Below are 15,195 nucleotides of genomic sequence, written 5' to 3'. Positions count from 1 at the left end.
TTTAGTCTTACTGTTCATAGCACATGAAATACCTAAATACATCTTACAATGATGTATTTGCATGTTTACAAAACACACAGGTGTTTCCTACTATATCATTACCTGGCACTTAAATATAATTAATTAACATAGCTGACTTAGTAGAAGTGCACAGCATTCACTCACCAATGGCTTTTCAAAATGTAGGGTGCATCTGTACTATGGAGTATTGTACTTTGCAATGTGACAGCAACTCCGTTGTGTTATTCAATGTTGTAAGTTTACTTGGTGTATTTAAAAATTAATAAAATAAATAAATAAAAGAGATGCTGTCATTTCAAAAACCTTGCTAGTTGGGAGAAAGGAGAGGCAGCCATCCTAAAGATTTGGTGTTTTGTTTTGTTTTTATTGCTGCACAAGACGCTCAGAAAGAGTACTTTGGATCTGCTCTTATTTATACCTAATGACTGCAATGACATCATTCCTGATGTACATCAATGTAAAGGAGATAGGAACCAGGGGGAGGGGTGTGTGTGTGTGTGTGTGTGTGTGTGTGTGTGTGTGTGTGTGTGTGTGTGTAAAAACATGCAGTACAACATGCCTGAAAGGAGCTACTTTAATATTACATTTAGAAACATTTGTAGGGGATAGCAGATATTGAGGACAAGACAGAAGAGCTACAAGAAAACACTACAGGTCTGTTTACAGTATCAAAAGACAGGAGAGGAGCCTGGTGGTGGAGCCCAGCGTACCTACTCCATTACATTCCAAAATGTATATAATGTAGTTGCCATGGCATAGTGCTAGGCATGTGCCAATAAGTATGCCAGAATGAATTTTCCAAAGCATGCCCCATTTTAGGATGTTGTGCATGTGGAGGGGTGTGCCAGGTCTCTGTCTGCTCTGTCAAACTGTCAGTTGATACTGAAGCCACTTTAGTGTGTCATTCTTTGACAGACCTGACATCCCCCTTATGTTTGAAAATGCATGCCTAATACCCTGGCCAATGAAGAAGATAATGTCCTTTTTTTTTTTTTTTTTTTTTTAAAGTCTAGGGGTTAGTCTGCTTATCTAGTGCTCTCTGCCTGTCACTATTTTGGCAGAACAAAAATGAATGTAAACTTTGCCTCACCTTCAGCAAACACCAGAATTTCACCATCACCCATAAAATCCATGTATGGAGTAGCTGTTCCACCAGTTACTCGCCATTCCACTGTCACCTGCCCCATGCTGCCTTCTGTTCTGTGTATCATTAACTGCACATCAGTCTGAAGTCGTTCTTCCACTTCCAAATAGAGACCTTCTTCTGTTGCATTGGGACTTATACTGTAGATCATAAACACTCCAAAGGCATCTCCATTCATCATTATGACAACTGTGGAGGTATTTGGCTGTCCTATAGTTGGCTGGTTTTTTAAGATGGCTGAGATGTTCATCAGTTCAACTTTCAAAAGGGATATAATGAATTTCTCATCCAACTCTGGCAAGCTATCAGGAAGTATGGTAACTGTGAGATTTGCAAACTCTTCACCTTCTGACATTATGGCCCATTGCCTTGTAACTGATTCGTAGTCACTACCAGCAATGGCTTGTGCGCTAAAAACAAAAGACACACTGGTGACATTTTTCTTGTAGGTCCAGAATCCCGAATTGTTGTTTACTGGACTTATCCACGATGTCAGCCAGAAGCACAAAGGAATTCCAGAGGCACTAGAAAATGTAAAGGCTGAACATGCTTGTTCTTTTAGGCACCGAGTGGCACAGGTATATAATGGATCGCCTGCTGCTGACACATTCACTCTAGTTTTTGATGGCTGGTCAGGAGTTCCTTGCACAGGATTTTCATAATAGGTAAGTACATCCTGGCCTTCTTCCATTGCAAGAGCTACAACATCAATCTCAGAAGTGCTGTAGAATATCTGAAGCTGACCAAATCTTCCCCCGCTAGAAGGTGTTGCAATAAATGAGAAAGTCATGGTAATTAGTCAAGACTTATTTTTCCTTACATGCTATACGTCTCTTCGTTAGTTTCAAATAATCTAAGCTCCAGGAAACGCATTCTAAGCTGTGCTGGCAAAATAGCTCTTTCCTAGGATGTTCACAGAGGTACTGCTCTTCTTCCCCTATACCTCCCCAGCTTTTTATAAATCCAAAGCGATGATTGGAGAATGCACTTTGTCTCTCTGTTCAACTTCATAAAAGAACTCTAAATGATTTTAGGAACAAACAAAAATCCAAAGCCTAGCAGACATATGAATTTTACCCTGGGAGAAGATTAACCTGATAAACTGACAAGTTAAACTACCCAAGGAAGGAGTCAAACAAAAAAAAAGTTCACGGAGATTAAAAAAACAGGGACTGGAACCAGTTACATAAAAACCCCAACTGTGCTATACAGACCTTCTTTGAACAGTTATGTTTGCAAGAGAACTTCTTTCCAACGGCTCCTGAAATCTATACAAGGGGTGCTGAAAGAACACTGTGCCATAAGGATTATCATTGGCAGGTATTATAATATTTGCCACTCTATCTGATCCAATAGCACCACCATTGGAAGCCTGAGTTAATTCCACATGGATAATCTGAAAAAAACCCAACACATTTAGACTTTCCTTAACCACGTTTTTTGTAAAAAGACAATTCAAGAGGAAGGGTCAGGTTTGAACTCTCCCCTCCCACTGGCAATCAGATTCGTTGCATAAGTAGTCCTACTGACTTTAATGAGTGCTCTACTAAAGGGAAGAAAGCGTTCATGGTCTGTCCTTTAGCTGAAAACACTTCAGAAATAAAGTGAATTAAAAAAACCTGATTAGTTTAATCATTAATTTTAAATAATGATTTGGAATAGTCAGTTTCCAAACCAAATAAAAGTCTCTTCATCCTCTGCATTACTTTCATCCCTCATTTTTAATACCGAAAAAATCTCTCTCAAGACAGTAAATAGGAAGATTCAGTTGAACTCAAAATTATCACAGAATAGGAAATCATTTCAAAACTCTATTTTCAGTCAGAGGTAAAATATAAATAACCAAAGAAACAGGTCTACATTTAATTTCAAAAATTTTTTTTTTTTTTGCAACACTGCATGATTGTTAACTACAATATGATGAAAAGAATATTTTAGCCAACCCTTCCCCACCTCACACCTTTCACATAAAATTAGAGGGTTAAAGATGGGTCTGATACACTACTACTGGATCAGTCAGACATACTGGATCCGATTCACTAATCAGCAGTGGACCCATTTATTGAAGTCATTATTTTGCTTGAGCCTTCTGATTTTTTTAAAACATTTCTGTTTGTTTAAATAGATACATTCCATTCAGTTCAGTTGAGTTGAGTTTATGGAGGATTCTGGCTGAAACCCATGCTCGTGGAAACAACATGAAAAACACACAACTAAATATAGGCAAAAATAACAGAAATACAAATATAACAATAAAATAGAGCCAACCATTATAAAAACATTATTAGTATAAATATAGTAATAAATCAAATCATGAATCTATGGAGATATTGTACATAGATCCACAACTGGCACAGTAAAATCAGATCGTGTTACAATGTATCAATCATATCAACAGTAAAGGATATTTAACTCTATCGCTTCAGCCCTATCAACAAAAATTGCAAGACAGTTTACTAAATATGGATCTGTTTGCTGAAAGAGCCAGTTTAGTTTCTCTTTGTTTGAAAAGTGTATCAATTTCTGCAAGAATGGTGATAAATAGGTTCTCCTTATGTTGTTATATAAAGAACATTCTAAAACATAATGAATAGGGTCTTCCAAAACTCCTAGACATGCAACATCTTCTAGCCCTTGGAATAGAAAGTCTATGTCCAGCCAAAACAGCTGTAAGCATCTGTTCAGTCCTACGTCTAGTCAAAAGAGGATTGCCATTTATTGTCGAGATCCAACTGGAAATATCTTTCTCCCCCACTCCCAAACTAATTTCCAAAGAGTACATCAAGGGGCAATACAAGTAGCCCTAGCCACTGCAAAATCATTCTGTCTGGCAATATCTCATAACCTCTAAAAAACCCAAACTTTATCTATTGGGGAGAAAAATCTTTCATCATCTTTAACATAGTATCCCACCCCAGAAAGTGCAAAAGTATGGAAAAGAAAAGCTAACCAGGGAGATTGAAGAGAAGAGATTACTGATGCCTTCTCTATAGCACAATTTAAGCAGATGAGATGGCAGAAAAGCCAGGATTTTGAAACAAATAATAATAATAATAATAATAATAATAGTTATTATAATATTAGTTAAAATAGAATCTAATCCTGTCTAATCAAAAAAGATGCAGGAGTTGAAGGAGGAAGATCCAGAAGAGCCCTAAGACACTTGTTCTGAGGTATGCCTACATCATTACTGGCGGCATAACCCTATACTTCAGTGCCACATGGAATCTGAGACACAACTTTGGCTTTATATGCTGACGTAGGAACTTGGACTGATCGTCCTCCTGTGATCTCATAAAATTTCTTTATAGCCACAGCCAATTGGGCTGCTTTAGTTGTATGGTTTTAACTGACTGAATATGGTGTTAACAAATTGGAGTTTGGTTCCCCCCATGTTCCATGGGTTTTTCAAACGGCTTCCCCAAAACATTATTTTGGATTTATCATAATTTAACTTTAAGTTTTTTTTGTCCACAAAGATACTCAAAAGTTGTAATTGCTCTGTGTAGTCCAACAGGGGTTCTTGACAGCATAATGGTATCATCTGCATATATTAAAATAGGAACTGGAGTTGCTAATAATTTGGGAGGATGGAAATGAGCATCCTGCATATTGCTGATAATGTAATTCATGTAAAGATTAAATAACAAAGGGGCCAAGATACATCCTCGTCTATCCCCTTTTTGTACCTGAAATGTTTGTGCGAGTTCGCCCCTCAAGCCTCACCTAACTTGTGTGGATGAATCTTTATAATAGTCTATCAGCACAAAGGGTCAATCCCATAGATACCTTCAAAGTTCTGGTTACCTTTTCAAAGACTAATATCAATAACTAGGAAACAAAATTCTGGAAAAAGTGATAAATGATTTTCAGATTTATAAAAACTATTTGCAGGCTGATTTCTTTTCAAATTGTTTAAAGTTGCCTCCCTTTTTCCGCTTCTTATCCACCACCACAATAAAACAGAGCTGCTTGGCATTTTGTCACATCATGTAGCATTCAGATATTCAACTCACCTCTTCAATTTCTGGAACATCATCATCCAAGATCTCCAACAACAGTGTCTGAACAGTTTCCCCAGGGGCAAAGCTAATGTTACCCGAGACAACCCGCAAGTCACCAGCTGCAAGTTGTCCATTTATGGTAGCAACCCACTCTACAGTAACATTGCCAAGTGTCCCAGCATTGCGTATTATTGGCAGGCTTACTGTCACCGAATTGAATTCCGGCTCTTCCACTGCGAGTTCAGTGATCTGAAAAACTGAAGTATAAAACAAAGAGATTTATTCTCTTTTTATCCAAATAGGGGAACACATAGTGTTCGTTCATTTAACTGAAACACCTTTCAAAACAAACACTTTGCAGAGTTGTACTGATTTAATCAATTTATTGTTTGCAATTACTAGCTGTGAAATTGAGGTGCTAGTACTACCAACTAATTCAAAGGGCAAGATGATGGCATGAATACTGTTAGAGATCACCAGGAATCTTTTACTCCTGAGTATTATATCTCTGTAAAAGTCTGGAGAAGAAGATTATAAAAGCTGTTTCTTGTTATTCTTCCCCAAAGGAATACCAGAATCAGCTGTTGTCAGGTAAAACCAATTAAAGTTTTCCATATCTGACACTATTTCTTTTAAGGAAAGCCTTTCTGGAAATTGAAGACTTCTAGTGTTTTTTTCCCTAGCTTTAGTAAAAAAAAATTGAAAGCAAAATATTTTATTAATTTTATTCCCCTGACCCCATTGCTCCTTTATCCATACCTTCTTTTTTCTGCAGATAAAATGGAAACAGGAATAGAGAAGAAAATGTTTTTAAAAAGAGAAAGGAAGATTAAAAGGATAAAAAGAAAAATCTAAGAGCCAAAAAAATACAAACTCAAGTATGTTCTTAAACCACAAGCTTACCAATGCAAATTGCTAGAGGTGCACCAATATATCAGTTGCTTATTAGCAACATTATCTGCTTTTTTTGGCTGTTGCAGCCCATAACGCTTACCAATAATTATGCCTTCTGCCCAGGGCCTTGGACACCTCGGTCCCCTCTCCCCTGCAGGGCTGAGATCCTTGGATACCTGGGTTCCCTCAGGAAGTGCAAGGTTTTCCCTTGTAGGCGAGCAGTATTCTAGCCTACAAGGGGTCCTGCTTGGGGCTGTCGGGAGCAAGATGCAGGGGGCACAACACATACGTATACATGCATGTGGCCAGGAATACAATGTGGAGAGCAGCTTCCTGCAGGTAAGTCTATGGAGGGGAAGAGGTTTGGGGGGTAGGAGGACAGATGGAGGTCCCCACAGTGCAGAAGGAAGTGGAACAGGGGCAAGGCTGTGCATGGGTCTGGGCAGGGAGCAGGATGGAGCTATGGGTGGGTCACCCAGGGAATGGGGGGGAGGAGGGGAGAGCAGCTCCCCACCATTGCGCACACCCATCAGGGAGGCATGGGGGCGAATGTGTCCCCCCAGATTTGTGCATGGAGTGCATGTTCACTCCCCACTCTGCTGCCTTTCCCCTCAGGAGCCCGATGCAAGCTACGTACCCCTGCCCACCCAGCAGTAGTAGGGGCGGCAAGCTGTGCACCCCATTGCCAGATAGGTAGGGTGGCACAGCCAGCATGGGGCTTCCAGGGCAAAGACAGCAGGGCGGACAGCCTCGAGCCTGCAGTAGGCAGCCCACATCCGCCTTCAGCCCACTAGGCTCTGCTCCGCTTCCAAGTGTCCCCGCATTTAAAAATGGTGGCAGCAGCATTTGAACTAAAGCTCTTTTGATGAGTTTTAGTTCAAGCACTCCCACTGCCATTTTTAAGTCAGAAAACATCTGGAGAAACTGATGACTACCATCACTTCTTGGACAAGTATAGAATGCACTGTTCCTGAAACATTCCAGACAGTTTTCTATTTTCAACCCCTGCTTGAAAGCCTCTCATGAAAGAGAAGCCACAACTTGTTTAGACAGCCCATTCCTTGGTCCTACTATTGGAACATTGGGGAAGCTTTCTCCCTAGATTTGATCTAAGTCTGCTTTGTTTGTTTCAACACCTTCAATGTTCACCTGGGCTGCCATACCACTTTCTGGGTGACATAATTCAGGTTTTCAAGCTCCCATTCTGTTTATGGAGCTGGTTCTCTGGTTGGATTATAGCTCCCTCATTTAACTGCAATGGTTCTGCTAGAGGGGAGCCCATGGTGCATCAGGGGAAAAGGAGCCCAGCCAAGCTGTGTCTAAACATCTATTTTAAAGATAAGAAAATCAAGAACATTCAAACCAGTTCGGTTTACCAAAACATCCGAATGGGTCATCAGAAGCCTCAATGATTATGATGGCCTGAATTAATGCTCCAAGCAAGGCTCCTCCTGTAGTCTGATTCAGCAGCTGCACTTGAAAGGACTCTTCAATCTCAGGGTAGATATCATTAATTATATAAATTGGCACAGCCTTACTGGTTTCCCCTTCTAGTAAGACAACATCTGATGAGGCTACACTGTAGTCTTCACCTGTAAAAAGAAAAACCCTCTGGTTACTACAGGAAATGTCTGAATACAAGTTTAATATTAAGGATCTATCTTTCTTGCCTGCTTATCTCTTTTTCCCCCCATTTCCATCCCCATCGAATGTGGTCTCTAATTTCACAGTGGAATGTGGAGATTGAAAGTTGGATGGACTGAAATGGTGAAGGCTCAAAATGGACTAGCTGGAGACTGACCTCATGTACAGGAAAAGGAGTTGGAGAAGGTGGTAGGTGTGTTGTCTACCCACTCACAGAATGCAGCATACTTGCTCTATTAAGTTGGAGTGGTGCTTGGATACTGAATTACTCCTAGATTTCCAGATAGTATCAGTTAGTGGAAGCACCTTTATCCAAGTAAATTTAGCTAAATGACTGCAATAATTGCAAATGAACCTCACTTGTGTATGTTTCTGTGGATTCCCAGCTGGATTCACACAGTTCATTTTACATGAATCCCCTCTGAAAGCCACTCAGAAATATAATCTAGCATCTACAATCAAGCTGCTTGGTTATTTTGTAATGTAAACTATATGTGAAACTTAAAATACCGATTGTATAGCATTTGTACCATCTTCCTAGTCCCTTCTGTGCATATAATTCAAGGTATTGAGTTTGATATATATTACCCAATACTTTGAATTCCATATAAATGAGACTGCCCCTCTTTCCTCAGCGTATCTTTGTCATAGCAGAGCTCAGCTGGGCAAATTTTGCTACCAATTCATAAAAATTAAAGTGAAAGATCTGGTAACAGTGTTTTTAACAGGGTGCCATTATCTCTAATTTCCTTATCTCACCAGTTTATCAAGGCCTGCACATGCTTCTGTACATAGTGTAATGTTTGAATATATAATACTATTATGCTGCTAGAGAAGCCAATTTTATGTAAATGGTAACAGGACTTAAGGAAAGTAAAACAGCACCCAGTACCTGGATGCATTCTGTCTGCAAAGGCTGTAGTACTTTTAATGAAATAGTGTCATCTCCTCCCTGAGCAGATACTAGAGAAAAAGGAGCTTTTTTAAGTTACCTAATGTTACTTTGCATGACTGTGCTGTGACTTCCAAATTTTGTACTATGATAACACAAACCTCAGAATGATGGCTGACCTTGCTGGAGAGGACAAACGCTTCTTACTACACTTCTTCCACTAACCGATACCTACTATAGCTGCTCAATACCAGCTAGAATCCTAGTTAGCATCCTAAGTGAGACTACAATAAGGAGATATTTGAGGATATCTTAAGATTTGGTGCAGTTTTGTTAGTGCATGTTTCATCACTGTTTTACATGTTTGTATGCATTTATTTTTCATTTTACATATTTAAAAAAAAAATTATAAATTATACAGTAAGTGATAATGTTGCAAACCCTGTTCTCCCTGTACATTTATATAGCACAGTGTAGTATAAGCAGCAGCTGTGAGCAAATATCATGTCATCACGATAACTGTTTATTTCTTTAATATGTTTAAAGTAATCACATATTCCTGACTTCAACTTTCCACTTCTGAAATATTCTTTACAAAAATATTAATAGAACACTTGAGTAATAGCAAAGCTATATTCTCTATATAAAAGTGACGGTCAATTTAAAGAACAGAATTAGCCCAGAATTATTTTCCCTATTATTTGCTGCAAGTAAAATTGAAGATGTTTTTATGAAAAGAGTACACAAAACATTTCTTCAAATTTTCAATGTACTTACTTTTGTGGATTTTGTTTAGTGCAATTTAAGCTATGAAGAAGCACATTTCTATTGCGAGGTTTGCTTGCCTGTTTTTTGGGGGTTTTTTACAGGTTTTCTACAACTAGAAAAATGTGGATACACACAGAAAAATTCCACAGGTCTGTAACTTGAAGCTGTTTTTAACTGATCAAACTCCAAGGAGGACAATACCCTTAATTAAATAGGTATATTTTACTGCTATTTATGTATGCCTCATATCTCTAAGCGGTATCTTTAATAACTGGTGTAAGCTCAAATGATAATTACTGTGATTGGCATACTGCACAGGATGTAAATCCTCTAAAGCTAAACCCTGCCAGTAAATGCCTCATTGCTCCTTTTGATTTCTTCTTGTTAGAATGTATACAAAATGCATTTGTTGGCATTAATCAATTTGTCAGCATTAATCAAAGTCTCCAGTAAATTCATTTAAATTTGACATAGTATGTGCATTTTTGCAATTCTCTTTTATTACCAGCTATTGCAGTTATTGGCACAGCTTTAAATTTCACAGAAACATCTGCAAAAATTCCTCCAGTTCTGGTCACGTTGATGATTGGTCCAACATAATTTTCAGCAACTCGCACAATTGAAGCTGAAAGCTGAAGTGTTCCAAAAGCATCATCATTGGCATTGATAATTACTTGAGCTATTGTTTCACCCTTAGGTCCCAGGCGGGGAGAATTCTCAACTGAAATGCAACAGGGCCTTGGTTAATGGCATCTTGGACCTTAAGTCTCATTAAAAACACCAATTTTTATAAGACAAAGTAGGTTTAATGGTCTATTATCAGCTACTCAACAAAACTAACATACTAAAAATATACAAAGTTAGACAGAGAGTATATTTCACAACAGTACCCAGTAAGTCTTTTTGTAACCATTGAAATTAGACTGAATTAGATTAGGTAGATTGAAATTACAGTATGGCAGGAATTCCCGAGTTGTACAGTTTAATATTTTTCTGTAGATGCTTTTCATCATAGCTTCTGAAGTGGTATATTTGAGCATTCTATTTTTCAAACAGGTGGGACAGTGCCAAATCATAATCATAATAGTTATTTATTCATTTGTCCGTAGGGCCAGTAGCAAGAGCGCTACAGTTCAATTAGAGTATTATTTCAGTAATTCCTATGATGAAATATACATGATGGCATAATCTCCCCCCAGAATGATATTCGAAGCTTCCCTGCTTATCAAGAATAAGCAAGAGACGTAATTTGGCAAGGTTGGAAGCTCTGAAGTGCAAATCAGCCTGAAACCTCCCAAATGTGACTGAATGGCTGATCAGCATGCATTTTCTACATTAAAACAAAACATGCAGAAGTTCAGAAAGTAGTGAGTGAAGTACCACAAAGTATTTGGCTCTCAGTATTAATACTGTCTATTAATCACTGTTTCATGATGCTATATATGCTTGTAAAAAACACAAACAAACAACATCCCAAAGTATAGATCAACAGATCCTACTGGGCAGAGCTGACCTGGTCTCATGTATGACAAGAGACGGTTCAGTTAAAGGAATATATAAAGGACACGAAAACATAATTATGTTATATTCAGTGAAAACTGACGAAGCAGCATATTGATAAAATGATACGTTGTCAGTGCACCAAATGTAATACACAAAACTTTTATACATTTTTGAACAGCAAAACAAACTGATTTGACTGGTTACAATTTATAGTGGTAGGTGACAGTCTCCCTAAAATGTATATTATTAGAGTATAAAGTACTTACTTAGCCGATCCTGTACTTTTTCCACCAAAGCGACATCAAATAGCTCTACAAATACTGATTCTGACCTTTCTGGATCCTCATCATCCAAAATAGGAAGCAGTATGGTAGCTTCGCTTTTATTTGCCATGAAGATCACAGATCCAGAAATGGGTAAATAGTCTTTTCCTTCTGTTGCTCTGGGAACATTTGAGGGCAGAAAAGGTGACTTTTCATCATCATCCATGGTTCTGTATGCTACCATAACTGTACCGAGAAGACCATGTAACCTTACTATTGTTAGGGTAACGTTTTTGGTTTCTTCCTCAACTTTGATTGGTCTGTTTTTCCCAGAAAAGATAAAAAGTCCATATGGATCATCATTAGCTAGGACAGTTAATGTAGCATTAGTATGATTTCCAAGATGACCATTGGAAACATTCATGAGCAAAACAAAAAACCTCTTATCAAGTTCAGGAACTTCATCAGGTGCAACTTGCACTGTTATATGTGCTCTTCTTTGTCCAATATCAAAAGTTATGTTGCCATAGGTAGAAATTAGGTCTTCATCAGGATCGCAGAATATGATCCAATGCAGTGTAACCTGGGATAAGGCCCCATGCTTTCTGAGAACCTGAAGTGGAAAATAAAAGTAGTAAATAACTGGCTACAGACAGAAAGAAAAACATGTTTCACATACATACATATCCATTCTTAGTCTAGTAACTTTTACACAATTCAAGGCACAACTGGAACATGAAGAAATTAAATGAGTACCTCTTGCAAACCCATAACTTTACTTCCTCAACTCTAATTTTTCTCTGCCTTCTGCACTGTCACTCTTCTTTTAATGTTTATGTAAAAATACACCATATTTAGTGAAATACAATTCAGCATGAGTGGGAGCCCCTAATCTTATATCTGCATACAAGGAAACCTAATTAAATATCTTGCCTGTCATTAAACTGCTGCCACAAGCAGCATGTACTCATGACTATAAACACATGGCCCATATCAGGGAAACATGTTGATGGTAACTTTGGGGGTTTTTTGGCCCTTAAAATAAAAACAGCTGGGTGTTCCCACCACAGGGAACTCACACCAGACCTGGAAGTACTGCAATACCAGGCCAGCATTGGAAAGGCCAGAGCCAGCCTTAACACCCTCCCCTTGGGTGCTGAAAATTGCTACATTTGACAGGCTGGTGGGAATTTTTTAAAAATTTAAAAGAAAAAAAAAAAAAAAAAAGGAAAATTTTTCAGATCCCAAGTCAAATTAGCCAGACCAAGTCCAAACCCATTTGAATCATCCAAGAACTATATGTGGCTCTGATACTGACAAGTATCCTCCACCCCAGCCTGGCATTTCAGATACTTCCAAATCCTTTAGCAAGCATGTAGGCCCAGGCCTGGAAACCTGCAGTTCAGATGCCCCTGAGTTTCGCTTGCCTTCAACTTGCAGCACAGGCAAGCAAGGGAGAAATCTCCTATTTCCATGAAGTCGGCATCTAGCCAAGGTCATCCCACTGGAAGCTGGCCAGCAGAAAGCTAACTATGAGGCTCTAATAGGGAGCCTGTCTGCAAGCAAACAAGGGTGCAACCTCCACTACACAGTGCAGTGCCATTTTAATTGCATTACCTTGACCAGGGTATTTCCCCTGCCACCATCGCAGTCATGATGAGAACCTATCACAAGGATGGATTAGTGCAGACTGAGTAAGATATATGGTAGTGCCTATTGCATTCAGTCCCCCTCAGCACTGACTTTGTAAATTGACAGTGAGCCACTATACCAAATACATATTAACTTCCTCTTCACTCCCACAGCTCAGTTATTTTTTTTATTTCACAGTTCCAATGATTCCTGTTTCTTTACCAGCCTTACATGCCTGGCAAATAATCATCAAATCTGGCCCCAAAAAGGTCACCCAGAATCCTGGTCACCCCCCCTCTCAGCCTGGCACATATGATTACTTTGACCCTGCCTTCTATAAGGTAGATGGAGCTGAACCAGGTTGCTCTGTGCCTCACCTGCTTATACATTTTTTAAGTATCCCAGGACTTGTGAAAAAAACACCTGGTTCTAGCCATGAGTAGGGGGCTAATAAGCACATGGATCCTTTGTGGGTGGAGGGAAAGGGGGAAGAGTATCTGAAGTACATACTGAGCAGTGCTGAGCTGTGGGGTCACCATGGCTTGAATTTGCTGCTGACTTTGTTGGGTCCTGGCTGAATGACCCACATGGTAAATCATGAGCCTTTTGGCTTCAGACTAATATCACATATAGTTTGTACTATATGGGCACCTCCAGATGTGCATGGACATTTGATTCCCCAGGGACCAGAAGCTGTGGTGCGCCTTCCACTGCCACTTCCTGTCCCTGGGGAAAGCCCATGCCGTGTGGCAAGTTATCTCAGATGGAGTAGGGAAGGTTGGGCCCCAGTAGACTTATCTGGAGTCCTGGGGCCTCCCAGGACTGCAGCCATAGCAATTCTGCCACGCAGAGCCTGGCTGGCAGCAAAGCTCTTCAACAGTGATAGGCAACATATTTAATGAGCTTTTCAACAGTGCATGCTAGCCAAATGTGTGTTGCTCAGTTTTTTTTCTCCCTTTAGTTTTTTTTGACCCCTGGATATCCAGGGATCAAAAAAACCTGCAAAAGAAAAAACAACTCAAAGTGCACTCTCGGGTTCTCCACCCTTGCAGTGCGGAAAACACCAGACTGTGCATTATGCGGCACTGCAAATGCGAATCAGCACCACATACTGCGCAACTGCACTCATCTGCATGTGCCCTCTGTAAATAGGTAAAGAAGTGCTGTTTAAAAATGTGTTTATGGGATACCCGTCCTAAAACTTGCAGCAGTTTCAAAAAAGTTAACACAACAAAAGGTAAATGTATGGGTACCTTTACTAACTTGCCTAGGAGAGCAGGGTCTGACAGTAAGGAGAAGGAGACGGGGCTGCAGAGGGTAGAACTTAGGGAGAAGGGAAAGAGGACTACCTGACCCCAAAATTTATTCTCCCTGCTGTAGCAATTGGAGAGGGACAAATTCTGTTTAAATCTCAAATAATAAGATTCTATACCTGGAAAGTTATAACAAAATTATCAATTTGCCATATATAGAATCTAGTTACTGGGGAGAGGTGACGGTGTATGCAGGGTCATCTTATATTGGAGTAAATATGTTAGTCTGTAATATCATTATTTTTTAAATAAAAAGATTAGTAGCTAAAATTTAAGTAAAGTGGATATTTTAAAATGCTTGATTAAAGGTCATTAGAAATTATCTACATTATATATTACCTATAGATTTGATGTGATTTCATTTAAAGAGTGTTTTTCCCAATGTGTAAGCTGAGTATACTGAAAACTGTAGTTTATGTAGATTTCAGTCACAAATGTATAAGCTTATAATTCAGTCCCTTGGAAAGTCTAAATGAGACAGTGACCAAAGATGATCATGTAGCAACAGAGGACAATCAAAATCTACTCACTTGTAACACAACTGTGCTCTCTCCATCTTCAGGTTCTGTTCCATTGACAAAAAGTGACTCAGTGCTGAACTCAAACACACCATGAGCATCATCAGAGGCTTCAATGGTTACAATGATGTGGGACGCTATTCCTAGGCTGGCTATAGTTACACATTCCAAGAGAGTTAAATTATTTTTTCTCCATCTTTAGGTCATAGCAGTGAAACACTTATTTTTAGTTCACTATATTATGTTAAAACAATTATAGATGTGCAAAGGTATAACTAGTATTTTTTTTTTTTAACATCAAGGATCTAGCACGAGGTAAATTCTATACTCAGGTAATTTATGTTCACAGAGTTTTCTCTGTTTTACAGCAGAACTGGGGACAAAGAGTGGAGAAAGAAATGCAGCCCCACAAATCCCAGTGCTTGGGCTGTCATTACAGCTTATATCACCTGAGGGTCAAGCATAATAGTTCAGCACTTAAAAAACAGGTTCCAAAGTTAGAATGAAAAAAAATCATTCCTGAATACACCATAAAGGTAAGCTTTGGCTTGTAAAACCTTATGCTCTCTCTCTCTCTATATATATATAGTTTATACGTA

At 39.0% G+C, this 15,195-nt stretch overlaps 1 protein-coding gene across 1 annotated transcript in view; it reads right to left on the bottom strand.

The window, feature by feature from the left end:
• The window catches only part of ADGRV1 (adhesion G protein-coupled receptor V1), a 466,251-nt gene that overhangs the window by 340,170 nt on the left and 110,886 nt on the right, over nucleotides 1-15,195 (bottom strand). Inside the window, exons 27-33 of the mRNA XM_019532360.1 lie at nucleotides 14,609-14,748; nucleotides 11,137-11,746; nucleotides 9,873-10,088; nucleotides 7,440-7,655; nucleotides 5,182-5,426; nucleotides 2,380-2,561; nucleotides 1,112-1,923 (exon numbers count right to left, since the gene is read on the bottom strand). Of these exons, the coding sequence (XP_019387905.1) occupies nucleotides 1,112-1,923; nucleotides 2,380-2,561; nucleotides 5,182-5,426; nucleotides 7,440-7,655; nucleotides 9,873-10,088; nucleotides 11,137-11,746; nucleotides 14,609-14,748 (2,421 nt within the window). The remainder of the gene's footprint in view (nucleotides 1-1,111; nucleotides 1,924-2,379; nucleotides 2,562-5,181; nucleotides 5,427-7,439; nucleotides 7,656-9,872; nucleotides 10,089-11,136; nucleotides 11,747-14,608; nucleotides 14,749-15,195) is intronic.

This window comes from Crocodylus porosus, unplaced genomic scaffold (assembly GCF_001723895.1).
Source record: "Crocodylus porosus isolate Cpor-Errol unplaced genomic scaffold, CroPor_comp1, whole genome shotgun sequence".
NCBI lineage: Eukaryota > Metazoa > Chordata > Crocodylia > Crocodylidae > Crocodylus > Crocodylus porosus.
This window is presented reverse-complemented; position numbering and strand designations above follow the sequence as displayed.